This window comes from Adiantum capillus-veneris, chromosome 7 (genome assembly GCF_014529385.1).
Source record: "Adiantum capillus-veneris isolate H3 chromosome 7, ASM1452938v2, whole genome shotgun sequence".
Taxonomy (NCBI): Eukaryota; Viridiplantae; Streptophyta; class Polypodiopsida; order Polypodiales; family Pteridaceae; genus Adiantum; species Adiantum capillus-veneris.
In genome coordinates this window covers 91,259,518-91,283,041 of record NC_140937.1, presented here as the reverse complement: position 1 = coordinate 91,283,041, position 23,524 = coordinate 91,259,518, and the positions used below count along the sequence as shown (strand labels likewise).

The 23,524-nt window shown below is 45.5% G+C and overlaps 1 protein-coding gene across 10 annotated transcripts in view; it reads right to left on the bottom strand.

The window, feature by feature from the left end:
- The window catches only part of LOC147454214 (uncharacterized), a 91,311-nt gene that overhangs the window by 43,523 nt on the left and 24,264 nt on the right, over positions 1 to 23,524 (bottom strand). For 9 of the 10 annotated variants that reach the window (XR_015188606.1, XR_015188605.1, XR_015188607.1 and 6 more), the window contains 2 exons: positions 15,561 to 15,623; positions 15,259 to 15,383 (listed from right to left, as the gene is read on the bottom strand). Coding sequence is in view for 7 of the 10 variants with exons in the window: in XM_086516214.1 (XP_086372340.1) it covers positions 15,259 to 15,383; positions 15,561 to 15,623 (188 nt within the window). In the remaining 3 variants the exon portion in view is untranslated. The remainder of the gene's footprint in view (positions 1 to 15,258; positions 15,384 to 15,560; positions 15,624 to 23,524) is intronic. The other variant, XM_086516215.1, reaches the window with a different exon arrangement.

Genomic DNA, 23,524 nt, shown 5'->3' with positions numbered 1-23,524 from the left:
TGAAATACCGCAAGGGGCGCCAAGGATTGGGGCCAATACTCTCTGGGGTAGCATTTGACCACTCCGTGTCGCGTGCCGCCTCTCTCTTTCAGTTAAGTTGTTATTGAAGTGCTAAAAGTCTCTTCAGTATGCTCTTTTCTATTGGCACGTGTTGCCCAGTCTTGTAACAGTGGTATCAGAGCATCAAGCGTGTGCTTTTCGGAAAGCATACTAGTCCTATGAAAGAGCAAACAGAGCTTTTGGAATTTTATTTTCAGTTTGAGGGCTTTTCACTGTGATTGCTTTTTACGCCAGGGGCCTTTAAATATAAGGTGAGGGCTCATTCTTTGGCATTCTTCCTGGAGAAGGTGCAGAGTTTAGAGTACCAGCTTGTACTTTGATGATGCAATACATAGAAATACCAAAACGAGCGCCAAGGTTTCGGGCCAATACTCTCTGGGTGGAATTTCGCCACTCCGTGTCGCATGTCGTCTCTCTCTTTCAGTTCAGTTGTTATTGAAGTGCTAAAAGTCTGTTCAGTCTGCTCTTTTCCATTGGCACGTGGTGCCCAGTCTTGTGACAGTGGTATCAGAGCATCAGGCGTGTGCTTTTGTGAAAGCATATCGGTCCTACCAAAGAGGAGACAGAGCTATTGGAATTTTATTTTGAGTTTGAAGGCTTTTCACTGTAATTTCTTTTTAGGCCAAGGGCATTTAAATATGAGGTGAGGGCTCATTCTCAGGTATGCCTCCTCGAGAAAGTGCAAAGTCTAGAGTAACGGCTTGTACTTTGATGATGCAATATAAAGAAATACGCAAAGGGGCTTCAAGGTTTGGGGCCAATACTCTCTGGGGTGGAATTTCGCCACTCCGTGTCGCTTGTCGTCTCTCTCTTTCAGTTCAGTTGTTATTGAAGTGCTAAAAGTGTTTTCAGACTGCTCTTTTCTATTGGCACGTGCTGCCCGGTCTTGTAACAGTGGTATCACAGCGTCAGGCGTGTGCTTTTCTGAAATCATACCGGTCCTACAAAAGAGCAGACAGAGCTTTTGCAATTTTATTTTGAGTTTGAAGGCTTTTCACTATAATTGCTTTTTACACCAAGGGCCTTTAAATATGAGGTGATGGCTCATTCTCTAGCATGCTTCCTGGAGCACGTGCTGCCCGGTCTTGTAACAATGGTATCACAGCATCAGGCGTGTGATTTTCTGAAATCATACCGGTCCTACAAAAGAGCAGACAGAGCTTTTGGAATTTTATTTTGAGTTTGAAGGCTTTTCACTGTAATTGCGTTCTAGGCAAAGGGCCTTTAAATATGAGGTGAGGGCTCATTCTCTAGCATGCTTCCTGGAGAAGGTGCACAGTCTAGAGTACCGGCTTGCACTTTGATGATGCAATATAAAGAAATACCGCAAGGGGCGCCAAGGTTTGGGGCCAATACTCTCTGGGGTAGCATTTGACCACTCCGTGTCGCGTGCCGCCTCTCTCTTTCAATTTAGTTGTTATTGAAGTGCTAAAAGTCTCTTCAGTCTACTCTTTTCTATTGGCACGTGGTGCCCAGTCTTGTAACAGTGAAATCAGAGCATCAGGCGTGTGCTTTTCTGAAAGCATACTGGTCCTACACAAGAGCATACTGGTGTGTGCTTTTCTGAAAGCCTACTCGTCCTTCTTTGGCATTCTTCCTGGAGAAGGTGCAGAGTTTAGAGTACCGGATTGTACTTTGATGATGCAATATAAAGAAATACCGAAAGGGGCGCCAAGGTTTCGGGCCAATCCTCTCTGGGTGGAATTTCGCCACTCCGTGTCGCGTGTCGTCTCTCTCTTTCAGTTCAGTTGTTATTGAAGTGCTAAAAGTCTGTTCAGTCTGCTCTTTTCTATTGGCACGTGGTGCCCAGTGTTGTGACAGTGGTATCAGAGCATCAGGCGTGTGCTTTTGTGAAAGCATATCGGTCCTACCAAAGAGCAATAGAGCTTTTGGAATTTTATTTTGGGTTTGAAGGCTTTTCACTGTAATTGCTTTTTAGGCCAAGGGCATTTAAATATGAGGTGAGGGCTCATTCTCTCGTATGCCTCCTGGAGAAAGTGTAGAGTCTAGAGTAACGGCTTGTACTTTGATGATGCAATATAAAGAAATACGGAAAGGGGCGTCAAGGTTTGGGGCCAATACTCTCTGGGATGGAATTTCGCCACTCCGTGTCGCGTGTCGTCTCTCTCTTTCAGTTCAGTTGTTATTGAAGTGCTAAAAGTGTTTTCAGACTGCTCTTTTCTATTGGCACGTGCTGCCCGGTCTTGTAACAGTGGTATCACAGCGTCAGGCGTGTGCTTTTCTGAAATCATACCGGTCCTACAAAAGAGCAGACAGAGCTTTTGCAATTTTATTTTGAGTTTGAAGGCTTTTCACTATAATTGCTTTTTACACCAAGGGCCTTTAAATATGAGGTGATGGCTCATTCTCTAGCATGCTTCCTGGAGAAGGTACAAAGTCTAGCGTACCGGCTTGTACTTTGATGATGCAATATAAAGAAATACCGAAAGGGGCGCCAAGGTTTGGGGCCAATACTCTCTAAGGTGGTATTTCGCCACTCCGTGTCGCGTGTCGTCTCTCTCTTTCAGTTCAGTTGTTATTGAAGTGCTAAAAGTCTATTCAGTCTGTTGTTTTCTATTGGCACGTGGTGCCCCGTCTTGTGACAGTGAAATCAGAGCATCAGACGTGCGCTTTTCTGAAAGCATACTGGTCCTACACAAGAGCACACAGAGCTTTTGGAATTTTATTCTTAGTTGAAGGCTTTTAATTGTAATTGCTTTTTAGGCAAAGGGCCTTTAAATATGAGGTGGGGGCTCATTCTCTGGCATGCTTCCTCGAGAAGGTGCAGAGTCTAGAGTACCGGATTTTACTTTGATGATGCAATATAAAGAAATACCGAAAGGGGCGCAAAGGTTTGGGGCCAATACTCTCTGGGGTGGAATTTCGCCACTCCGTGTCGCGTGTCGTCTCTCTCTTTCAGTTCAGTTGTTATTGAAGTGCTAAAAGTCTGTTCAGTCTGCTCGTTTCTATTGGCACGTGGTGCCAAGTCTTGTGACAATGGTATCAGAGCATCAGGCGTGTGCTTTTCTGAAAGTATACCGGTCCTACATAAGAGCAACAGAGCTTTTGGAATTTTATTTTCGGTTTGAAGGCCAAGGGCCTTTAAATATGAGGTGAGGGCTCATTCTCTGGCATGCTTCCTGGAGAAGGTGCAGAGTCTAGAGTACCGGCTTGTACTTTGATAATGCAATATAAAGAAATACCGAAACGGGCGCCAAGGTTTGGAGATAACACTCTCTTGGGTGGAATTTCGCCACTCCGTGTCGCGTGTCGTCTATCTCTTTCAATTCAATTGTTATTAAGGTGCTAAAAGTCTCTTCAATCTGCTCTTTTCTATTGCCACGTGGTGCCCAGTCTTGTCACAGTGATATCAGAGCATCAGGCGTGTCCTTTTCTGAAAGCATACCGGTCCTACGAAATAGGAGACAGAGCTTTTGGAATTTTAGTTTGAGTTTGAAGGCTGTTTACTGTAATTGCTTTTTAGGCCAAGGGCCTATAAGTATGAGGTGAGGGCTCATTCTCTGGCATACTTCCTAGAGAAGGTGCAGAGTCTAGAGTACCGGCTTGTACTTTGATGATGCAATCTAAAGAAACACCGAAAGGGGCGCCAAGGTTTGGGGCAACTACTCTCTGGGGTCGAATTACGCCACTCCAGTTGTTATTGAAGTGCTAAAAGTCTGTTCACTCCAGTTGTTATTGAAGTGTCGTCTCTCTCTTTCACTTCAGTTGTTATTGAAGTGCTAAAAGTCTGTTCAATCTGCTCTTTTCTATTGGCACGTGGTGCCCAATCTTGTGACAATGATATCAAAGCATCAGGCATGTTCTTTTCCGAAAGCATACTGGTCCTACAAAAAAGCAGACAGAGCGTTTGGAATTTTAATTTGAGTTTGAAGTCTTTTCACTGTAATTGCTTTTTAGGCCAAGGGCCTTTAAATATGAGGTGAGGGCTCATTCTCTGGCATGCTTTCTGGAGAAGGTGCAAAGTCTAGAGTACCGGCTTGTACTTTGATGATGCAATACAAAGAAATACCAAAAGGGGCGCCAAGGTTTGGGGCCAATACTCTCTGGGGTGGAATTTCGCCACTTTTCAGTTGAATCGTTATTGAAGTGTTAAAAGTCTGTTCAGTCTGCTCTTTTCTATTGGCACGTGGTGCCCGTCTTGTGACAGTGGTATCAGAGTATCAGACGTGTGCTTTTCTGAAAGCATACCGGTCCTACAAAAGAGCAGAAAGAGCTTTTGGAATTTTAGTTTGAGTTTGAAGGATGTTCACTGTAATTGCTTTTTAGGCCAAGGGCCTTTAAGTATGAGGTGAGGGCTCATTCTCTGGCATACTTCCTGGAGAAGGTGCAGAGTCTAGAGTACCATCTTGTACTTTGATGATGCAATCTAAAGAAACACCAAAAGGGGCGCTAAGGTTTGGAGCAACTGCTCTCCGGGGTGGAATTACGCCACTCCGTGTCGTGTGTCGTCTCTCTCTTTCAGTTCAGTTGTTATTGAAGTGCTAAAAGTCTGTTCAGTCTGCTCCTTTCTATTGGCACGTGGTGCCCAGTCTTGTGACAATGATATCAGAGCATCAGGCGTGTGCTTTTCTGAAAGCATACCGGTGAGGGCTCATTCTCTGGCATGCTTCCTCGAGAAGGTGCAGAGTCTACAGTACCGGCTTGTACTTTGATCATGCAATATAATGAAATACCGCAAGGGGAGGCAAGGTTTGGGGCCAATACTCTCTGGGGTGGAATTTGACCACTCCGTGTCACGTGCCGTGTCTCTCTTTCAATTTAGTTGTTATTGAAGTGCTAAAAGTATGTTCAGTCTGCTCTTTTCTATTGGCACGTGGTGCCCAGTCCTGTCACAGTGGTATCAGAGCATCCGGCGTGTGCTTTTCTAAAAGCATACCGGTCCTAGGAAAGAGAAGACAGAGCTTTTGGAATTTCATTTTCAGTTTGAAGGCTTTTCACTGTAATTGCTTTTTAGGCCAAGGGCCTTTAAATATGAGGTGAGGGCTCATTCTCTAACAAGCTTCCTGGAGAAGGTGCACAGTCTAGAGTAACGGCTTGTACTTTGATGATGCAATATAAAGAAATACAGAAAGGGGCGCCAAGGTTTGAGGCAAATACTCTCTGGGGTGGAATTTCGCGACTCCGTGTCGCGTGTCGTCTCTCTTTCCTTTCAGTTGTTATTGAAGTGCTAAAAGTCTGTTCACTCTGCCCTTTTCTATTGGCATGTGGTGTCGAGTCTTGTGACAGTGGTATCAGAGCATTAGGCGTATGCTTTTCTGAAAGCATACCGGTTCTACGAAAGAGCAGACGGAGCTTTTGAAATTTTATTTTGAGTTTGAAGGCTTTTCACTGTAATTGCTTTTTTGGCCAAGGGCTCTAAATATGAGATGAGGTCTCATTCTTTGGCATGCTTCAAGAAAAAGGTGCAGAGTCCAGAGTACAGGCCTGTACTTCGATGATCAATATAAAGAAATACCGAAAGGGGCGCCAAGGCTTGACGCAAATACTCTCTGTGGTGGAATTTTGCAACGCCGTGTCGTCTCTCTTTTTTCACTTCAGTCGTTATTGAAGTGCTAAAATTCTGTTCAGTCTGCTCTTTTCTATTGGCACGTGGTGCCCGTCTTGTGACAGTGGTATCAGAGCATCAGGCGTGTGCTTTTCTGAAAGCATACCGGTCCTACAAAAGAGCAGACAGAGCTTTTGCAATTTTAGTTTGAGTTTGAAGTCTGTTCATTGTAATTGCTTTTTAGGCCAAGGGTCTTTAAGTATGAGGTGAGGGCTCATTCTCTGGCATGCTTCTTGGAGAAGGTGCAGAGTCTAGAGTACCGGCTTGTACTTTCATGATGCAATCTAAAGAAACACCGAAAGAGGCGCCAAGGTTTGGGATGAATTCTCTCTGGGGTGGAATTTCGCCACTCGGTGTCGCGTGTCGTCTCTCTCTTTCAGTTCAGTTGTTATTGAAGTGCTAAAAGTCTGTTCAGTCTGCTCTTTTCTATTGGCACGTGGTGCCCAGTCCTGTCACAGTGGTATCAGAGCATCAGGCGTGTGCTTTTCTAAAAGCATACCGGTCCTAGGAAAGAGGAGACAGAGCTTTTGGAATTTCAGTTTCAGTTTGAAGGTTTTTCACTGTAATTGCTTTTTAGGCCAAGGGCCTTTAAATATGACGTGAGGGCTCATTCTCTAACAAGCTTCCTGGAGAAGGTGCACAGTCTAGAGTAACGGCTTGTACTTTGATGATCCAATATAAAGAAATACAGAAAGGGGCGCCAAGATTTGAGGCAAATACTCTCTGGGGTGAAATTTCGCCACTCCGTGTCGCTTCAGTTGTTATTGAAGTGCTAAAAGTCTGTTCACTCTCTTTTTCTATTGGCACGTGGTGTCGAGTCTTGTGACACTGGTATCAGAGCATTAGGCGTGTGCTTTTCTGAAAGCATACCGGTCCTACGAAAGAGCAGACACAGCATTGGAATTTTATTTTGAGTTTGAAGGCTTTTCACTCTAATTGCTTTATAGGCCAAGGGCCTTTAAATATGAGATGAGGACTCATTCTCTGGCATGCTTCCTGGAGAAGGTGCAGAGTCTAGAATACAGGCTTGTACTTTGATGATCAATATAAAGAAATACCGAAAGGGGCGCCAAGGTTTGGGGCCAATACTCTCTGGGGTGGAATTTCGCCACTCTGTGTCGTCTCTCTTTTTTCAGTTCAGTCGTTAATGAAGTGCTAAAAGTCTATTCAGTCTGCTCTTTTCTATTGGCACGTGGTGTCGAGTCTTGTGCCAGTGGTATCAGAGCATCAGGCGTGTGCTTTTCTGAAAGCATACCGGTCCTACAAAAGAGCAGACAGAGCTTTTGGAATTTTACTTTGAGTTTGAAGGCTGTTTACTGTAATTGCTTTTTACGCCAAGGGCCTTTAAGTATGAGGTGAGGGCTCGTTCTCTGGCATGCTTCCTGGAGAAGGTGCAAAGTCTAGAGTACCGGCTTGTACTTTGATCATGCAATCTAAAGAAACACCGAAAGGGGTGCCATGGATTGGGACCAATACTCTCTGGGGTGGAATTTCGCCACTCCGTGTCGCGTGTCGTCTGTCTCTTGCAATTGAGATGTTATTGAAGTCCTAAAAGTCTGTTCAGTCTGCTCTTTTCTATTGGCACATGGTGCCCGTCTTGTGACAGTGCTATCAGAGCATCAGGCCTGTGCTTTTCTGAAAGCATACGGGTCCTACAAAAAAGCAGACAGAGCTTTTGGAATTTTATTTTGAGTTTCAAGGCTTTTCACTGTAATTGCGTTTTAGGCCAAGGGCCTTTAAATATGAGGTGAGGGCTCATTCTCTGGCATGCTTCCTCGAGAAGGTGCAGAGTCTAGAGTACCGGCTTGTACTTTGATGATGCAAGATAATGAAATACCGCAAGGGACGGCAAGGTTAGGGGCCAATACTCTCTGGGCTAAAATTTGACCACTCCGTGTCGCGTGCCGTCTCTCTCTTTCAGTTTAGTTGTTATTGAAGTGCTAAAAGTCTCTTGAGTTTGCTCTTTTCTATTGGCACGTGGTGCCCAGTCTTGTAAGAGTGGTATCAGAGCATTAGGGGAGTGCTTTTCGGAAAGCATATTGGTCCTACGAAAGAGCAAACAGAGCTTTTCGAATTTTATTTTCAGTTTGAAGGCTTTTCACTGTAATTGCTTTTAAGGCCAAGGGCCTGTAAATATGAGGTGAGGGCTCATTCTTTGGCATGCTTCCTGGAGAAGGTGAAGAGTCTAGAGTACCTGCTTCTACTTTGATGATGCAATACAAAGAAATACCAAAAGGGGCGCCAAGGTTTGCAGCCAATACTCTCTGGGTGGAATTTCGCCACTCCGTGTCGCGTGTCGTCTCTCTCTTTCAATTCAATTGTTATTGAAGTGCTAAAAGTCTGCTCAGTCTGCTCTTTTCTATTGGCATGTGGTGCCCAGTCTTCTGACAATGATATCAGAGCATCAGGCGTGTGCTTTTCTGAAAGCATACCGGTGAGGGCTCATTCTCTGGCATGCTTCCTTGAGAAGGTGCAGAGTCTACAGTACCGGCTTGTACTTTGATCATGCAATATAATGAAATACCGCAAGGGGCACCAAGGTTTGGGGCCAATACTCTCTGGGGTGAAATTTGACCACTCCGTGTCACGTGCCTTCTCTCTCTTTCAATTTAGTTGTTATTGAAGTGATAAAGTCTGTTCAGTCTACTCTTTTCTATTGGCACGAGGTGCCCAGCCCTGTCACAGTGGTATCAGAGCATCCGGCGTGTGCTTTTCTAAAAGCATACCGGTCCTAGGAAAGAGAAGACAGAGCTTTTGGAATTTCATTTTCAGTTTGAAGGCTTTTCACTGTAATTGCTTTTTAGGCCAAGGGCCTTTAAATATGAGGTGAGGGCTCATTCTCTAACAAGCTTCCTGGAGAAGGTGCACAGTCTAAAGTAACGGCTTGTACTTTCATGATGCAATATAAAGAAATACAGAAAGGGGCGCCAAGGTTTGAGGCAAATACTCTCTTGGGTGGAATTTCGCCACTCCATGTCGCGTGTCGTCTCTCTCTTTCACTTCAGTTGTTATTGAAGTGCTAAAAGTCTGTTCACTCTGCCCTTTTCTATTGGCTCGTGGTGTCGAGTCTTGTGACAGTGGTATCAGAGCATTAGGCATGTGCTTTTTTGAAAGCATACCGGTCCTACGAAAGAGCAGACAGAGCTTTTGGAATTTTATTTTGAGTTTGAAGGCTTTTCACTGTAATTGCTTTTTAGGCCAAGGGCCTTTAAATATGAGATGAGGACTCATTCTCTGGCATGCTTCCAGGAAAAGGTGCAGAGTCCAGAGTACAGGCTTGTACTTTGATGATCAATATAAAGAAATACCGAAAGGGGCGCCAAGTCTTGGCGCCAATACTCTCTGGGGTGGAATTTCGTCACTCCGTGTCGTCTCTCTTTTTTTAGTTCAGTCGTTATTGAAGTGCTAAAAGTCTGTTCAGTCTACTCTTTTCTATTGGCACGTGGTGCCCTTCTTGTGACAGTGGTATCAGAGCATCAGGCGTGTGCTTTTCTGAAAGCATACCGGTCCTACAAAAGAGCAGACAGAGCTTTTGGAATATTAGTTTGAGTTTGAAGGCTGTTCATTGTAATTGCTTTTTAGGCCAAGGGTCTTTAAGTATGAGGTGAGGGCTCATTCTCTGGCATGCTTCTTGGAGAAGGTGCAGAGTCTAGAGTACCGTCTTGTACTTTGATGATGCAATCTATAGAAACACCGAAAGAGGCGCCAAGGTTCGGGGCCAATACTCTCTAGGCTGGAATTTCCACACTCGGTGTCGCGTGTCGTCTCTCTCTTTATGTTCAGTTGTTATTGAAGTGCTAAAAGTCTGTTCAGCCTGCTCTTTTCTATTGGCACGTGGTGCCCGGTTTTGTGACAATGGTATCAGAGCATCAGGCGTGTGCTTTTCTGAAATCGTACCGGTCCTACAACAGAGCAGATAGAGCTTTTGGAATTTTATTTTCAGGTTGAAGGCTTTTCACTGTAATTGCTTTTTCGGCCAAGGGCCTTTAAAGATGAGGTGAGGGCTCATTCTCTAACAAGCTTCCTGGAGAAGGTGCACAGTCTAGAGTTACGGCTTGTACTTTGATGATGCAATATAAAGAAATACAGAAAGGGGCGCCAAGGTTTGAGGCAAATGCTCTCTGGGGTGGAATTTCGCCACTCCGTGTCGCGTGTCGTCTCTCTCTTTCACTTCAATTGTTATTGAAGTGCTAAAAGTCTGTTCACTCTGCCCTTTTCTATTGGCACGCGGTGTCGAGTCTTTTGACACTGGTATCAGAGCATTAGGCATGTGCTTTTCTGAAAGCATACCGATACTACGAAAGAGCAGACACAGCTTTTGGAATTTTATTTTGAGTTTGAAGGCTTTTCACTGTAATTCCTTTACAGGCCAAGGACCTTTAAATATGAGATGAGGACTCATTCTCTGGCATGCTTCCTGGAGAAGGTGCAGAGTCTAGAATACAGGCTTGTACTTTGATGATCAATATAAAGAAATACCGAAAGGGGCGCCAAGGTTTGGGGCCAATACTCTCTGGGATGGAATTTCGCCACTCACTGTCGTCTCTCTTTTTTCAGTTCAGTCGTTATTGAAGTGCTAAAAGTCTGTTCCGTCTGCTCTTTTCTATTGGCACGTGGTGTCGAGTCTTGTGACAGTGGTATCAAAGCATCAGGCGTGTGCTTTTCTGAAAGCATACCGGTCCTACAAAAGAGCAGACACAGCTTTTGGAATTTTAGTTTGAGTTTGAAGGCTGTTTACTGTAATGGCTTTTTAGGCCAAGGGCCTTTAAGTATGAGGTGAGGGCTCATTCTCTGGCATGCTTCCTGGAGAAGGTGCACAGTCTAGAGTACCGGCTTGTACTTTGATCATGCAATCTAAAGAAACACCGAAAGGGGCGCCTAGCATTGAGGCCAATACTCTCTGGGGTGGAATTTCGCCACTCCGTGTCGTGTGTCGTCTGTCTCTTTCAATTGAGATGTTATTGAAGTCCTAAAAGTCTGTTCAGTCTGCTCTTTTCTATTGGCACGTGGTGCCCGTCTTGTGACAGTGCTATCAGAGCATCAGGTGTGTGCTTTTCTGAAAGCATACCGGTCCCACAAAAAAGCAAGCTGAGCTTTTGGAATTTTATTTTGAGTTTGAAGGCTTTTCACTGTAATTGCGTTTAAGGCCAAGGGCCTTTAAATATGAGGTGAGGGCTCATTCTCTGGCATGCTTCCTGGAGAAGGTGCACAGTCTAGAGTACCGACTTGTACTTTGATGATGCAATATAAAGAAATACCGCAAGGGGCGCCAAGGTTTGGGGCCAATACTCTCTGGGGTAGCATTTGACCACTCTGTGTCGCGTGCCGCCTCTATCTTTCAGTTTAGTTGGTATTGAAGTGCTAAAAGTCTCTTCACTCTGCTCTTTTCTATTGGCACGTGGTGCCCAGTCTTGTAACAGTGAAATCAGAGCATCAGGCGTGTGCTTTTCTGAAAGCATACTGGTCCTACACAAGACCACACAGAGCTTTTGGAATTTTATTTTCAGTTTGAAGGCTTTTCACTGTAATTGCTTCTTAGGCAAAGGGCCTTTAAATATGAGGTGGGGGCTCATTCTTTGGCATTCTTCCTGGAGAAGGTGCAGAGTTTAGAGTACCGGATTGTACTTTGATAAAGCAATATAAAGAAATACCGAAAGGGGCACCAAGGTTTCGGGCCAATAGTCTCTGGGTGGCATTTCGCACTCTGTGTCGCGTGTCGTCTCTCTCTTTCAGTTCAGTTGTTATTGAAGTGCTAAAAGTCTATTCAGTCTGCTCTTTTCTATTGGCACGTGGTGCCTAGTCTTGTGACAATGATATCAGAGCATCAGGCGTATGCTTTTCTGAAAGCATACCGGTCCTACGAAAGAACAGACAGAGCTTTCGGAATTTTATTTTCAGTTAGAAGGCTTTTCACTGTAATTGCTTTTTAGGCCAAGGGCCTTTAAATATGAGGTGAGGGCTCATTCTCTGGTATGCCTCCTAGAGAAGGTGCAGAGTCTAGAGTAACGGCTTGTACTTTGATGATGCAATATAAAGAAATATAGAAAGGGGCGTCAAGGTTTGGGGCCAATACTCTCTGGGGTGGAATTTCGCCACTCCGTGTCGCGTGTAGTCTCTCTATTCCAATTCAGTTGTTATTGAAGTGCTAAAAGTCTCTTCAATCTGCCCTTTTCTATTGGCACGTGGTGCCTGGTCTTGTAACAGTGGTATCAGAGCATCAAGCGTGTGCTTTTCTGAAATCATACCGGTCCTACAGAAGAGCAGACCGAGCTTTTGGAATTTTATTTTGAGTTTGAAGGCTTTTCACTGTAATTGCTTTTTAGACCAAGGGCCTTTAAATATGCGGTGAGGGCTCATTCTCTGGCATGCTTCCTGGAGAAGGAGCAAAGTCTAGAGTACCAGCTTGTACTTTGATGATGAAATCTACAGAAACATCGAAAGGGGCGCAAGGTTTGGGGCCAATACTCTTTAGGGTGGAATTTCGCCACTCCGTGTCCCAAGTCGTCTCTCTCTTTCAGTTCTGTTGTTATTGAAGTGCTAAAATTCTATTCAGTCTGCTCTTTTCTTTTGGCACATGGTGCCCAGTCTTATCACAGTGGTATCAGAGCATCAGGCGTGTGCTTTTCTAAAAGTATACCGGTCCTACGAAAGAGGAGACACAGCTTTTGGAATTTTATTTTCAGTTTGAAGGCTTTTCACTGTAATTGCTTTTTAGGCCAAGGGCCTTTAAATATCAGATGAGGGCTCATTCTATGGCATGCGTCCTGGAGAAGGTGCAAAGTCTGGAGTACCGGCTTGTACTTTGATGATGCAATTTAAAGAAATACCAAAAGGGGCGCCAAGGTTTGGGGCCAATACTCTCAGGGTGTAATTTCGCCCTTCCGTGTCGCGTGTCATCTCTCTCTTTGAGTTCTGTTGTTATTGAAGTGCTAAAAGTCTGTTCAATCTACTCTTTTCTATTGGCACGTAGTGCCCGTCTTGTGACAGTGGTATCAGAGCATTAGGCGTGTGCTTTTCTAAAAGCATACCGGTCCTACGAGAGAGAAGACAAAGCTTTTGGAATTTCATTTTCAGTTTGAAGGCTTTTCACTGTAATTGCTTATTAGGCCAAGGGCCTTTAAATATGAGGTGAGGGCTCATTCTCTGGCATACGTCTTGGAGAAGGTGCAGAGTCTAGAATACCGGCTTGTACTTTGATGATGCAATATAAAGAAATACCGAAAGGGGTGCCAAGGTTTGGGGCCAAACTCTCTGGGGTGGAATTTCGCCACCCCGTGTCGCGTGTCGTCTCTCTCTTTCAATTCAGTTGTTATTGAAGTGCTAAAAGTTTGTTCAGTCTCCTCTTTTCTATTGGCACGTGGTGCCCTTCTTGTGACAGTGGTATCACAGCATCAGACGTGTGCTTTTCTAAAAGCATACCCGTCCTACGAAAGAGCAGACAGAGCTTTTGGAATTTTTCTTTGACTTTGGAGGCTTTTCATTGTAATTGCTTTTTAGGCAAAGCGCCTTTAAATATGAGGTGAGGGCTCATTCTCTGGCATGCTTCTTGGAGAAGGTGCAGAGTCTAGAGTACCGGCTTGTACTTTGATGATGCAATATAAAGAAATACCGAAAGGGGCATCAAGGTTTGGGGCCAATACTCTCTGGGGTGGAATTCACGAGTCCGTCTCGCGTGTCGTCTCTTTTTCAGTTTAGTCGTTATTGAAGTGCTTAAAGTCTGTTCAGTCTGCGCTTTTCTATTGGCACGTGATGCCCACTCTTGTGACAGTGGTATCAGAGCATCAGGCGTGTGATTTTCTGAAAGCATACCGGTCCTACGAAAGAGCAGATAGAGCCTTTGGAATTTTATTTTGAGTTTGAAGGCTATTGACTGTAATTGCTTTTTAGGCCAAGGGCCTTTAAATATGAGGTGAGGGCTCATTCTTTGGCATGCTTCCTAGAGAAGGTGCAGAGTCTAGAGTACGTGCTTGTACTTTGATAATGCAATATAAAAGAAATACCGAAAGGGGCGCCAAGGTTTTGGGCCAATACTCTCTGGGGTGGAATTTCACCACTACGTGTCGCGTGTTGTCTCTCTCTTTCAGTTCAGTTGTTATTGAAGTGCTAAAAGTCTGTTCAATCTGCTCTTTTCTATTGGCACGTGGTGCCCAGTCTTGTAACGGTGGTATCAGAGCATCAGGCGTGTGCTTTTCTGGAAGCATACCGGTCCTACCAAAGAGGAGATAGAGCTTTTGGAATTTTATTTCAGTCTGAAGGCTTTTCATTGTAATTGCTTTATAGGCCAAGGGCCTTTAAATATGAGGTGAGGGCTCATTCTTTGGAATGCTTCCTGGAGAAGGTGCAGAGTCTAGAGTACCGGCTTGTACTATGATGATGCAATATAAAGAAATACCGAAAGGGGCGCCAAGGTTTGGGGCCAATACTCTCTGGGGTGGAATTTCGCCACTCCGTGTCGCGTGTCGTCTCTCTCTTTCAGTTCAGTTGTTATTGAAGTGCTAAAAGTCTGTTCAGCCTGCTCTTTCTATTGGCACGTGGTGCACAGTCTTGTAACAGTGGTATCTGAGCATCAGGCGTGTGCTTTTCTGAAAGCATACCGACCGGTCCTACCAAAGAGGAGATAGAGCTTTTGGAATTTTATTTTGAATTTGAAGGCTTTTCACTGTAATTGCTTTTTAGGCCAAGGGCCTTTAAATATGAGGTGAGGGCTCATTCTCTAGCATGCTTCTTGGAGAAGGTGCAGAGTCTAGAGTACTGGCGATGTCATCTCTGCTAGTAGGATACGAGAATGAAGGCACTAGACGAACCACTCTTCTAGTACTGTGTCGAATGCTTTGCAGGAGAGAGAGAGAGAGAGAGAGAGAGAGAGAGAGAGAGAGAGAGAGAGAGAGAGCCATAAATACTGCTCAACACTGGGCCACATAAGGGAGCGGACTCTGGCACAACTGCTCACACTGATGTCACACGAGGGCACCCCTCCCTCACTCTTTATATTAGAGGTAGGGAGCTGTGCGACCCCTCCAAGTGCCTTCCACAACACAGCAATGAAGGACCGGGGGTATTAAAAGATACCACTAAACTTAAAATAGGCATTCATGGATACTGGCCAATAGTGACCTGGACCAGGTGAAGGACCAGGGGTATTAAAAGATACCACTAAGCCCAAAGTAGGCATTCGTGGATAATGGACAATGGTGGCCTGGACCGGACACCTCAATCCACCAGGCTTGAGAGGGCTTTGGCCAGAGAAAAAGGTGGGGGCTTCAGAGAGGTCACAGTTCAGGCAAGCCTCTGATGAAGGCTACCTCAGAGTCGGTAGTAGCAAGCTTGTATTTCAAGATCACGGCAGATGCCCTTCGCCTCTTGATTGTCTTTTTAGTAAATCCTTCCTATACCTCATGGGGATGTTCCATTTAAAGGCAATATGCAACCAAGATATAGCTCCATTTATAGATAAATGGATTCTGAATAACAATTGTAAGGCCTCAAGCTATTTTTGTTTACATACTGGAAAGCTCAGAATCTTCTCTCCTTTTTGAATACAGAATAAATTCAAGGGCCATACTTCTAACTCAAAACCATACTTGACTAATTACGTGGAGCGATGAAATAGAAAGCTTCTGCAAGTACTTTACCCTTGGCATTCTATTTGTATCTGCTGGATTACTCTAGTTAGCAGCACAGCAACATCTGCCACGCTTTCCCCACCAATAGGTCCAACCAAAGAATTGTGCTCATCCAATGCCAATATCTCAGGATACTGAAATCACCAGTGTTATGTGTTAAGAAGTAAAAAGGACAGATGCAGGATGCTAATGTTGGCCCAGTAATAAATCAAATGTTGGAAAATAGTCAAAAGTAAGTGCAATTGGAACTCTAGACCCAAAGAGAAACAAATAAGCCAAACCATATTTTCTCAAAGCAATTAAAAATTTACATGCTCATGAGATTTCAGCTCTAAAGCAGGTCCAAAGTATCTCTCCCGTAGATGCTCTACGCACTGCAGTGAGACAAATCAAAAAAACATATGATACATGAAGCCATACCCAGAAGATATCCAGTACACATGCTATTGAGAGCAAGAATCTTTAGTCCCAACTTGATTTACCTTTTGATGCTCACTAGTGATCTGCTTGAGCTGACTAGCACGAAAGTTAAGCCACTAGTTACGCACAATACATGCCAGATTACCAGCCTCATATTCTATCCAAACCAGAAACCTTCTGATATTGGTCTAAAGCAAGCCCAAAATACTTACACAAGTCTCTAATTAAACTGTTAAAATAATTGCAAGTTGTATATGTAAACTACATTGGTGCTAGCTACTACAAAGAAGAGAACAAATGTTTAAATCCCAAGATCGCTCTCTTTCTCGCAAGCGGAGCACTCGCTGCTGCTGCCCGCACACACCCCGCCGGGGCCCCCGTGCTACTCTCCCTTCTTCTCCATTGGAGGAGCTCGTGAGCCCTTATCCACCTCGCAACCCTCATCCTTCGCTTTCTTCCCGTCCTTGTTCGTCGTCACAGCAGCAGACACAGATGGAGGATTCTGCTTTGCACAAAGGGACTCAATTGAAGCCCCTCACACGAGTCCGCAGAACCAACCATCCGACTTGCTCTTCCGCCGACAGAGCAAGCGAGCTTAGAGGCAGAGGTGGCACGCCTTCAGGCCACCTCTGTTATCTGCAAGATAATCGACACCCGACCTAGCAGAGGAGAGGTGGGAAAGATCATTGACATTCAGCTTCTCGGGCGCGATTACTATCGGATTGAGTTTGATACCTCCGAGATGGCGTCCAAGGTCATTGCGATGAGCCCCCTGGCCATCCAAGCAACCAGAGCTTGTTTTCAACACTGGCGCCATGGCTTCAATCCGCCGGCTACAGATGCTCTTGTCGAGGAGGCAGACCTGTTAGGTTTGAGGGCTATGGCGAGTGATGGCATGCAGACATGGTGAGCAGAGAAGGTAACGAGAGAGAGAGAGAGAGAGAGAGAGAGAGAGAGAGAGAGAGAGAGAGAGAGAAGACTCGACACTCAAAAAAATTAACGCTCTACATTGCTATTAAAAACTCTTTACATATATATGAATTTTGAGTGATATCGACGACTCTTTTAATCATGCAATCTCCACTGGCTTCTGCATGTATTAAGAGGTGTTCCTATTGGGCATGTGACTCAACAAACCCCCCCCCCCCCCCCCCCCCCCCAAGCCCAAACCACTTGACAATGGACTCGAGACACAGACCATGGTAGAGTTCAATCACTTGAAGCTATGAGTAGAAGTCTCCCCTTGACAATAACATAGGTGTGTGTGTGCACTTCCCTCAAACAACTATCAGTGTGAGACACCAGAACTCAGAACCAAACATAAAAGGGTAGTCTTACCACTGATGTGTGGCAGTGTCTATAACCTGTACATTTTATTGACAAATGACTGACATAAAAGGAAACAGAAAACAGAATGAAAACTATAGGACATCACTATCTACGACAAGCATTGGTGCTTCACCATCTTCATCACTTTCAACCATGTTGATCTGTCGTTTATTCTTCTTAAAACATTTATCCGAAGGATGATTGGTCTTTCCACAGTGGATGCAAGGATTTTTGCTGAAAAAATCCTTGGTTTGATGATTGTTGCGGCCACATATCGCACAAGGTCTAGTGCTAGTAGTAGGCTTGGTTGAAGTTGCAGCCCTGGTTGAATTTGCAGTCGAAGTGCAACCACGAGCTACATATGCAGTAGGTACGAAAGAATTAATACGTGGTACTCGTTTCTCTTCTTCCTACAAGCGGATCCTTCTCCTTTAAAATAGTTACAATTTGACGAAATTCTGCAGGTAGGCTATTAAGAAAAACAGCTATAAGATCTTCATCAGGGACAAGAGCTTCAACATAAATCAGCTGAGTGCGGATGCTTTTCAATCTGTTAGCTAAAGCTACAATATTCTCGTCATCACGCATAGAAAGAGAATACAACTCCATTTTAAGGCTCATTTTGGAGTATTTGGCTTTAGGACCAAACACTTTCTCTAGTTCCATCCAAGCAATGTTGGCAGATTGCATGTCATCCAGATAATGAATAAAATCATCTTCAAGAGATGTCAGAATAGTACCTAATGCTTGCTCGTCCTTGCGTTGTTGCTTGACAAATAGTGCTCTGGTAACTGCAACGGATGTGCCTGCTTCGTCTGTTGATAGAGGCTTGACCACGCTCCAAAGGTTTTTCCGCATCGGATATCCTTTCACTTTAATTTGCCAAGTGTGGAAACCGGACCCATTAAACTTGTCGATTTTAAACACCATAATTCAATCTTAAAAATTTGATGAGATGGAGATTCCTGTTGAGGATTATACCTGCATGCAAAGTATAGTTGGGGTAACACTTCACCAGTCAGCACTGTTAGGCTGTACCTTGAAAAACTTTGTGTGTAGCTTATCGTCACTAAGGGAATTTCTTGTTGATGGACATTTTCAACGGCTACCGTTGATAATAAAATTTGTATTGCCTGGCAGTGTGTTTGGATGATGTGTAAATGATGGCCTTAGTGGATAATCACACTATGTGTGAACCCTAGCTTCAATAGGATATGTTTTAATGGGTAGATTTTAAAAAAAAATTGAAAAATAACGAGTCTGCAGACAGCATTGCTTGGGAGGCTTGTCGAAACAATCGCTAACCTTGGGCTCACCATGCAATCTTGCACAGGCAGTGTATTGAGGAGCTGCAAAAACTCACGCGCTACAGGTGGTTGTATTGTGACAGGTTCTAGGCCGACAGTCGCTAGGTCGCCAACTTGTTGCCCTCCCAAGCTTACGGATCACCACCGCGCCATCAGAAGCGAAGCCTTAGCCGCCTTGTGGGCTAACGGAGCCGCCGGTTTAATGCTGACATCGTCTTCACCTCCTTGGCTCTTACCGTCGGCGCTGAGGCGCCAAAACCATGCAAGCAACGCTGCTGCAAGTGCTGCCGACCAACAATCTGTAAGGAACGACGCCTGGGCACTCTAATACTAGTGTTAGGTTTGAGGGCTATGGTGGATGATGGCGTGCAAACATGGTGAGCACAGAAGGTAACGAGAGAGAAAGAGAGACAGAAATGAAATGAAATGAAATGTTATATTAACGTCTTCAAAAGGCCAAAGTGACCTATGAGACCAGAAAGTTACAATGTGGTGGATCTGATACAAAGTGAGAATAACAAGATGACAAAATGACAGAATGACAAAATGACAAAATAAAGTACTATGGAATCCTAAACTTCTAGGTGTGAACTAAGTAGCTAAACAGTTAGCTGGGATAGCTAGATCACAGGAGATCCAGCATCGGTCGCTGGCGGATCTCATCAATCTCCTCCATGGTTAGTAGTCTGACCAAGCGTCGTGCATGTCGAGCCAAAATGATCCGAATCCTCTGATGCGGCCTCCGTCGATGCTGTGTAGTCCTCCGCAGTCGTGGGCGTCTCGATCTCCCCAGCTCAATCGCTCAATCGATCAATATGCCTCTGGTGTAAAGCGACGAGCTCTACTATGGTAGTAACTTCTCCAGGTGTCTAGTGGCAGCTCTAAAGAAGTCTGTGATCTGTCTCTGAGACTGGCTAGCCTCTCCTCTCATCAGACTCTCTCTGTGTCTGCGCAGCTCGAGCAAAAACAAACCCAAGCATCTCTGATCCTCGTACCGCATGACTCTAGAGAATGGTCCAAAGCCCTCTCTGAACAAGCAATGGAAGCGGCCTCGTATCTCGTAGTAGATGGGGCAGTGGCATGTGTAGTGCAACTCTATCTCAGGCTCGATGTCACACAGGGGGCATGTCCTGGCCTCTGCTGGTACTCCGTTGTATCTCCCAATCTCGATCCGCAGCTGGTGTGAAGATGTGCGTATCTGGCCAATAGCACATCGTATCCCATGAGACAAGTGGGTGTCCATGTATCTGGGCCTCGTCACAAAACCATCCTCCGTAAGCTGGAGGAGATGCTCTCTGTAAAAAGCCATCTTCGTGCCTGGCTCCTGTGCTGGCTGTATCCATGTCCTCTTAGTGTCTAGCTGAGTCAAGTCCTAGCGAATGAGCCTGGTGATCTCGGACTGTGTAAGAGTCAGAGAGGGCGCATGGGTTCAGCATAGACAGATTGCCTCCCTTCCAGTACTCACTGGAGAAGACTCGACACTTGGAAAAATTAACGCTCTACATTGCTATTAAAAACTCTTTACATATATATGAATTTTGAGTGATATCGACCACTCTTTTAATCATGCAATCTCCACTGGCTTCTGCATGTACTAAGAGGTGTTCCTATTGGGCTTGTGACTCAACAAGACCTGCCCATTTTGGTATGTTTTCCTGCCAAAGGAAAGAGTACCTCCTACTACTCTCAAGGATAGGTTCCGAGATTGGGACCGTATTGGAGACACCGCGCACGGCAGCTTCTATTGTTGCCAAGGCATGAGGTATACCTTCGTTAGTGTTCTGGTTCGAGACACCCACCCCTTGCCGAAGGTCGTTTTACTACCTCGGGTGATGGTGGTTGGCTCCATCAGAACACGGAGTATTCGGCTCCCAAATCGGTGCTTCATTTGTAGACCGATGGGTCATCTTGCGAAGGCCTGTACACGGAGGAGGCCCCGATCTGCAACACACACCCAGCCTACTAAGGTTGGCCAAAATCAGTAGGCAGACGCAGGGAGTACAGACGGGTACCTCCTCTGAGACCGGTGCCCACGCAGAGGAGGGCTGGCAACAGGTTCATGGTCGACGTCACCAGTGACCACCATGCCTGTTTGGCGCCCTTGGTGGTCGGCCTGCAATAGGCTAGCAGTAGTGGGTTCCCACATGGAACAGTTTCGACCCTCTACAACAGGATAGAGCCGGCGGATACCCCTTCCACCTCAGCTTCACCACCAACAGCCCCTCCACCTACCAACCCCACCCCTCTGCCGCCACCTCCTCCACCCGCCTCCACCCCCTCTGCCTCTTCCATCCCTCCCGGTAGTCCCCCCGCTCCGCCGTCTGCTTCCCTCCCATACCTCATCGCCGGCACACAGGACACGTCCTTTAGCAGCTTAGAGGTCTCTTGGCAATGCATTTGCCACAAGCCACTTGGCGCGAGAGAAGCAGTCTTACCTGCACACGCCATTGTTGGTACACGTGTCGCCTTTTGCGGCAATCCCCCATGGGCTGACCAGTTTTGACATCTGTCGCAGTTGAGACTTCTTCAACTCCGACTTTATACGACTCCTCGACGACTCTCCTCTCGACCTTGAGGCAACTTGCTTCAGAGTCCATGTACTATTTCTAGCAGCTAGAGGGGCAGAAGCCCTGGACACAGAGGTTGGTTTCTCCTTCCCACTATGTGGCAGGGATCAAATTGAATGGACTATGGATACAGTGTTGGACTGGCTTCAAGTTCAAGCTCTCGAGTTCTCTCACCACATGGGAGACTTGGGGGTGACAGATTTGATACAGACTCTGTGATCGTTGGCCAAGTTCTCTGTGACACCTGCTACACTTTTTGGCAGACACGCAGAGTGCACCCTGCTATGTACTATTTCTAGCAGCTAGAGGGGCAGAAGCCCTGGACACAGAGGTTAGTTTCTCCTTCCCACTGTGTGGCAGGGATCAAATTGAATGGACTATGGATACAGTGTTGGACTGGCTTCAAGTTCAAGCTCTCGAGTTCTCTCACCACATGGGAGACTTGGGGGTGACAGATTTGATACAGACTCTGTGATCGTTGGCCAAGTTCTCTGTGACACCTGCTACACTTTTTGGCAGACACGCAGAGTGCACCCTGCTATGTATATGTTCATGAGGACTCCTGGACAGAGGATATAGCTCTATGGATTGCACGTCCAGCTTGGGCATGGGTCCAACACACACTCCAGACACAACTTTCTCGAGGTCGCTCGGATGCGGATTACTCCCCAACCAAGCTTGCCTTGAAGATTACGGATTGGTTGCCATGGCAGCATCAGCCTTCTCTCACTTACCTCATGAGGATAGTCTCGTGGAATGTGCAAGGGTTAGGTGGATCTCAGTTTCTCTGCTAGAGAGGTCAGACTTAGACAAGAGCTTCAGAGATGCCTTGTGGGTGGAGCAATTGATATGCTTATGCTCCAGGAGCATCACTTGTGTGAGAGCCGCATCAGGCGCTATGGACAGATCTTGCGTGGTCGCTATGAGACCATTTGGTTAGCTACTTTTGGGCCTGGTGGCATTCAAGGAGGTCTACGTATGACTATTGCGGATTCATGGCAGCATGCCATTGCGGGCAAAGGCAACACTGTGCCAGGCAAGGCCTAGTGGGTCACTATGCAAACACATGGCTGCCTTGTGGATTTCTTTTCCAACTTATGAGGTCCCGTCCGATGGGGCCCAGGGGACACTAGGAAAAGCAAAAGTCCAACGAATTATTGACATGGCACAACGTACAGGGCGAGCTGCTTACGTGGCACAGCGTAGGGATTTCCGCAATCTGCGCCGCACATCGCGCTGGCAGCTTGGGTGCAAAGCTTTTAGGAACCATTTTCTTTTAGAACCTGAATCTTTTCATGTACTGCTTCTAGGCCAGAGACCTTCATAAGAATTGCCAGGGCCTCTTTTCCTCAGAGTGGCTTGGGAGCACTGAGCAGAGAGACAGACATTCTACTTTGCCAAGCATTAATATAAAAGAAATACCGAAAGGGATGCCAGACTTTGGGCCCTGTGACCAATCTCTCTAGGCACCGAACTACGCAGGGCCATGTTGTTTCTCAATTGTGTTAAGTTATTTTCAGTTTCTCTCACGTGTGTTGTGGCCTATTCTTGACTTGGGGTGTCCAAGTCTGTTATAGTGATATCAAAGCTCAGTCAATTTTCCTTCTACGGAGAATCGAATCCTACGAATCCCGCAAGGAGCAAACTATTGCACCTAACCATTCAGGTTTCGGTGAAAACACAGAAGATTCAAACGGACAACGGCCAACTTCTGTCGACTCGGAAGGAGAGTACGGGCCACCTCTGCCCACGGAGTATGAATGAATGGAGATGCAACGCCAACAACAGGTTGATGCTTGTGTTCAGCAGATGCACCAATATTCAAAAGATCCTCAATATGCAAAAATTTTAACCAAGCACCCAATCGACAAAATGCATTCTTGATGGCATACAGCCATCAATTCACCTTTGAAGCCAGCTTTGAAGAAAACACCCACTCTGAGGGTGTATTTGGAGGATGAATTTGACGAAGCAGTGGAAAGGCAAGTTAGTCGACTCCTAAAGACCAAGAAGCAGCCGAGGAGACAGAGTCGAAGAGCAGACTATCCTGGCTACTTGGGTCGGAAGTCTACTTTTGCAAATGCATGAAAAACAAAGAAGCATGTATGCTTTGAGGGTGTTTCCAATTCATCTTGTCACAAAAATACGGAAACGTAAACTGACTTTTAATTGTACTTCAAGTACTCAAGGAAATTAGAGAGAGAGAGAGAGAGAGAGAGAGAGAGAGCTTGACACTTCATTGGGGACCAGAAGATGGGTTGGTCCTCCCCCATAAAGAGAATCTTTACAAGCACAAGAACGGGGCAATAGCCCGTCCTCTATTCTTTCTTTTCTGCTTCTGACTGAGAGTGTGCGAAAGATACTCTCTGAATATTGAGAGGATTTTCCCTCTGCTATGAGATTTTGGGAAGCTCTCGAAAACGAGAGTCTATCTTCCACAAAACTCAACGGAAGCTCTCGAAAAATGAGAGTCTACCTTCCGCTAACTAAGTCTCTTTATGCATAATTATTCCAGCAACAAAACCAAGGGAGAAACACACAAAATTCACGCACACATGCTTGCTGTAATTTTCTGCACATAACCTGAAAATGTTACCTGAGCACCTTCCAAAGCCGAAATAGAGACCTTTTCCGCGATGGAATTGCACGGAA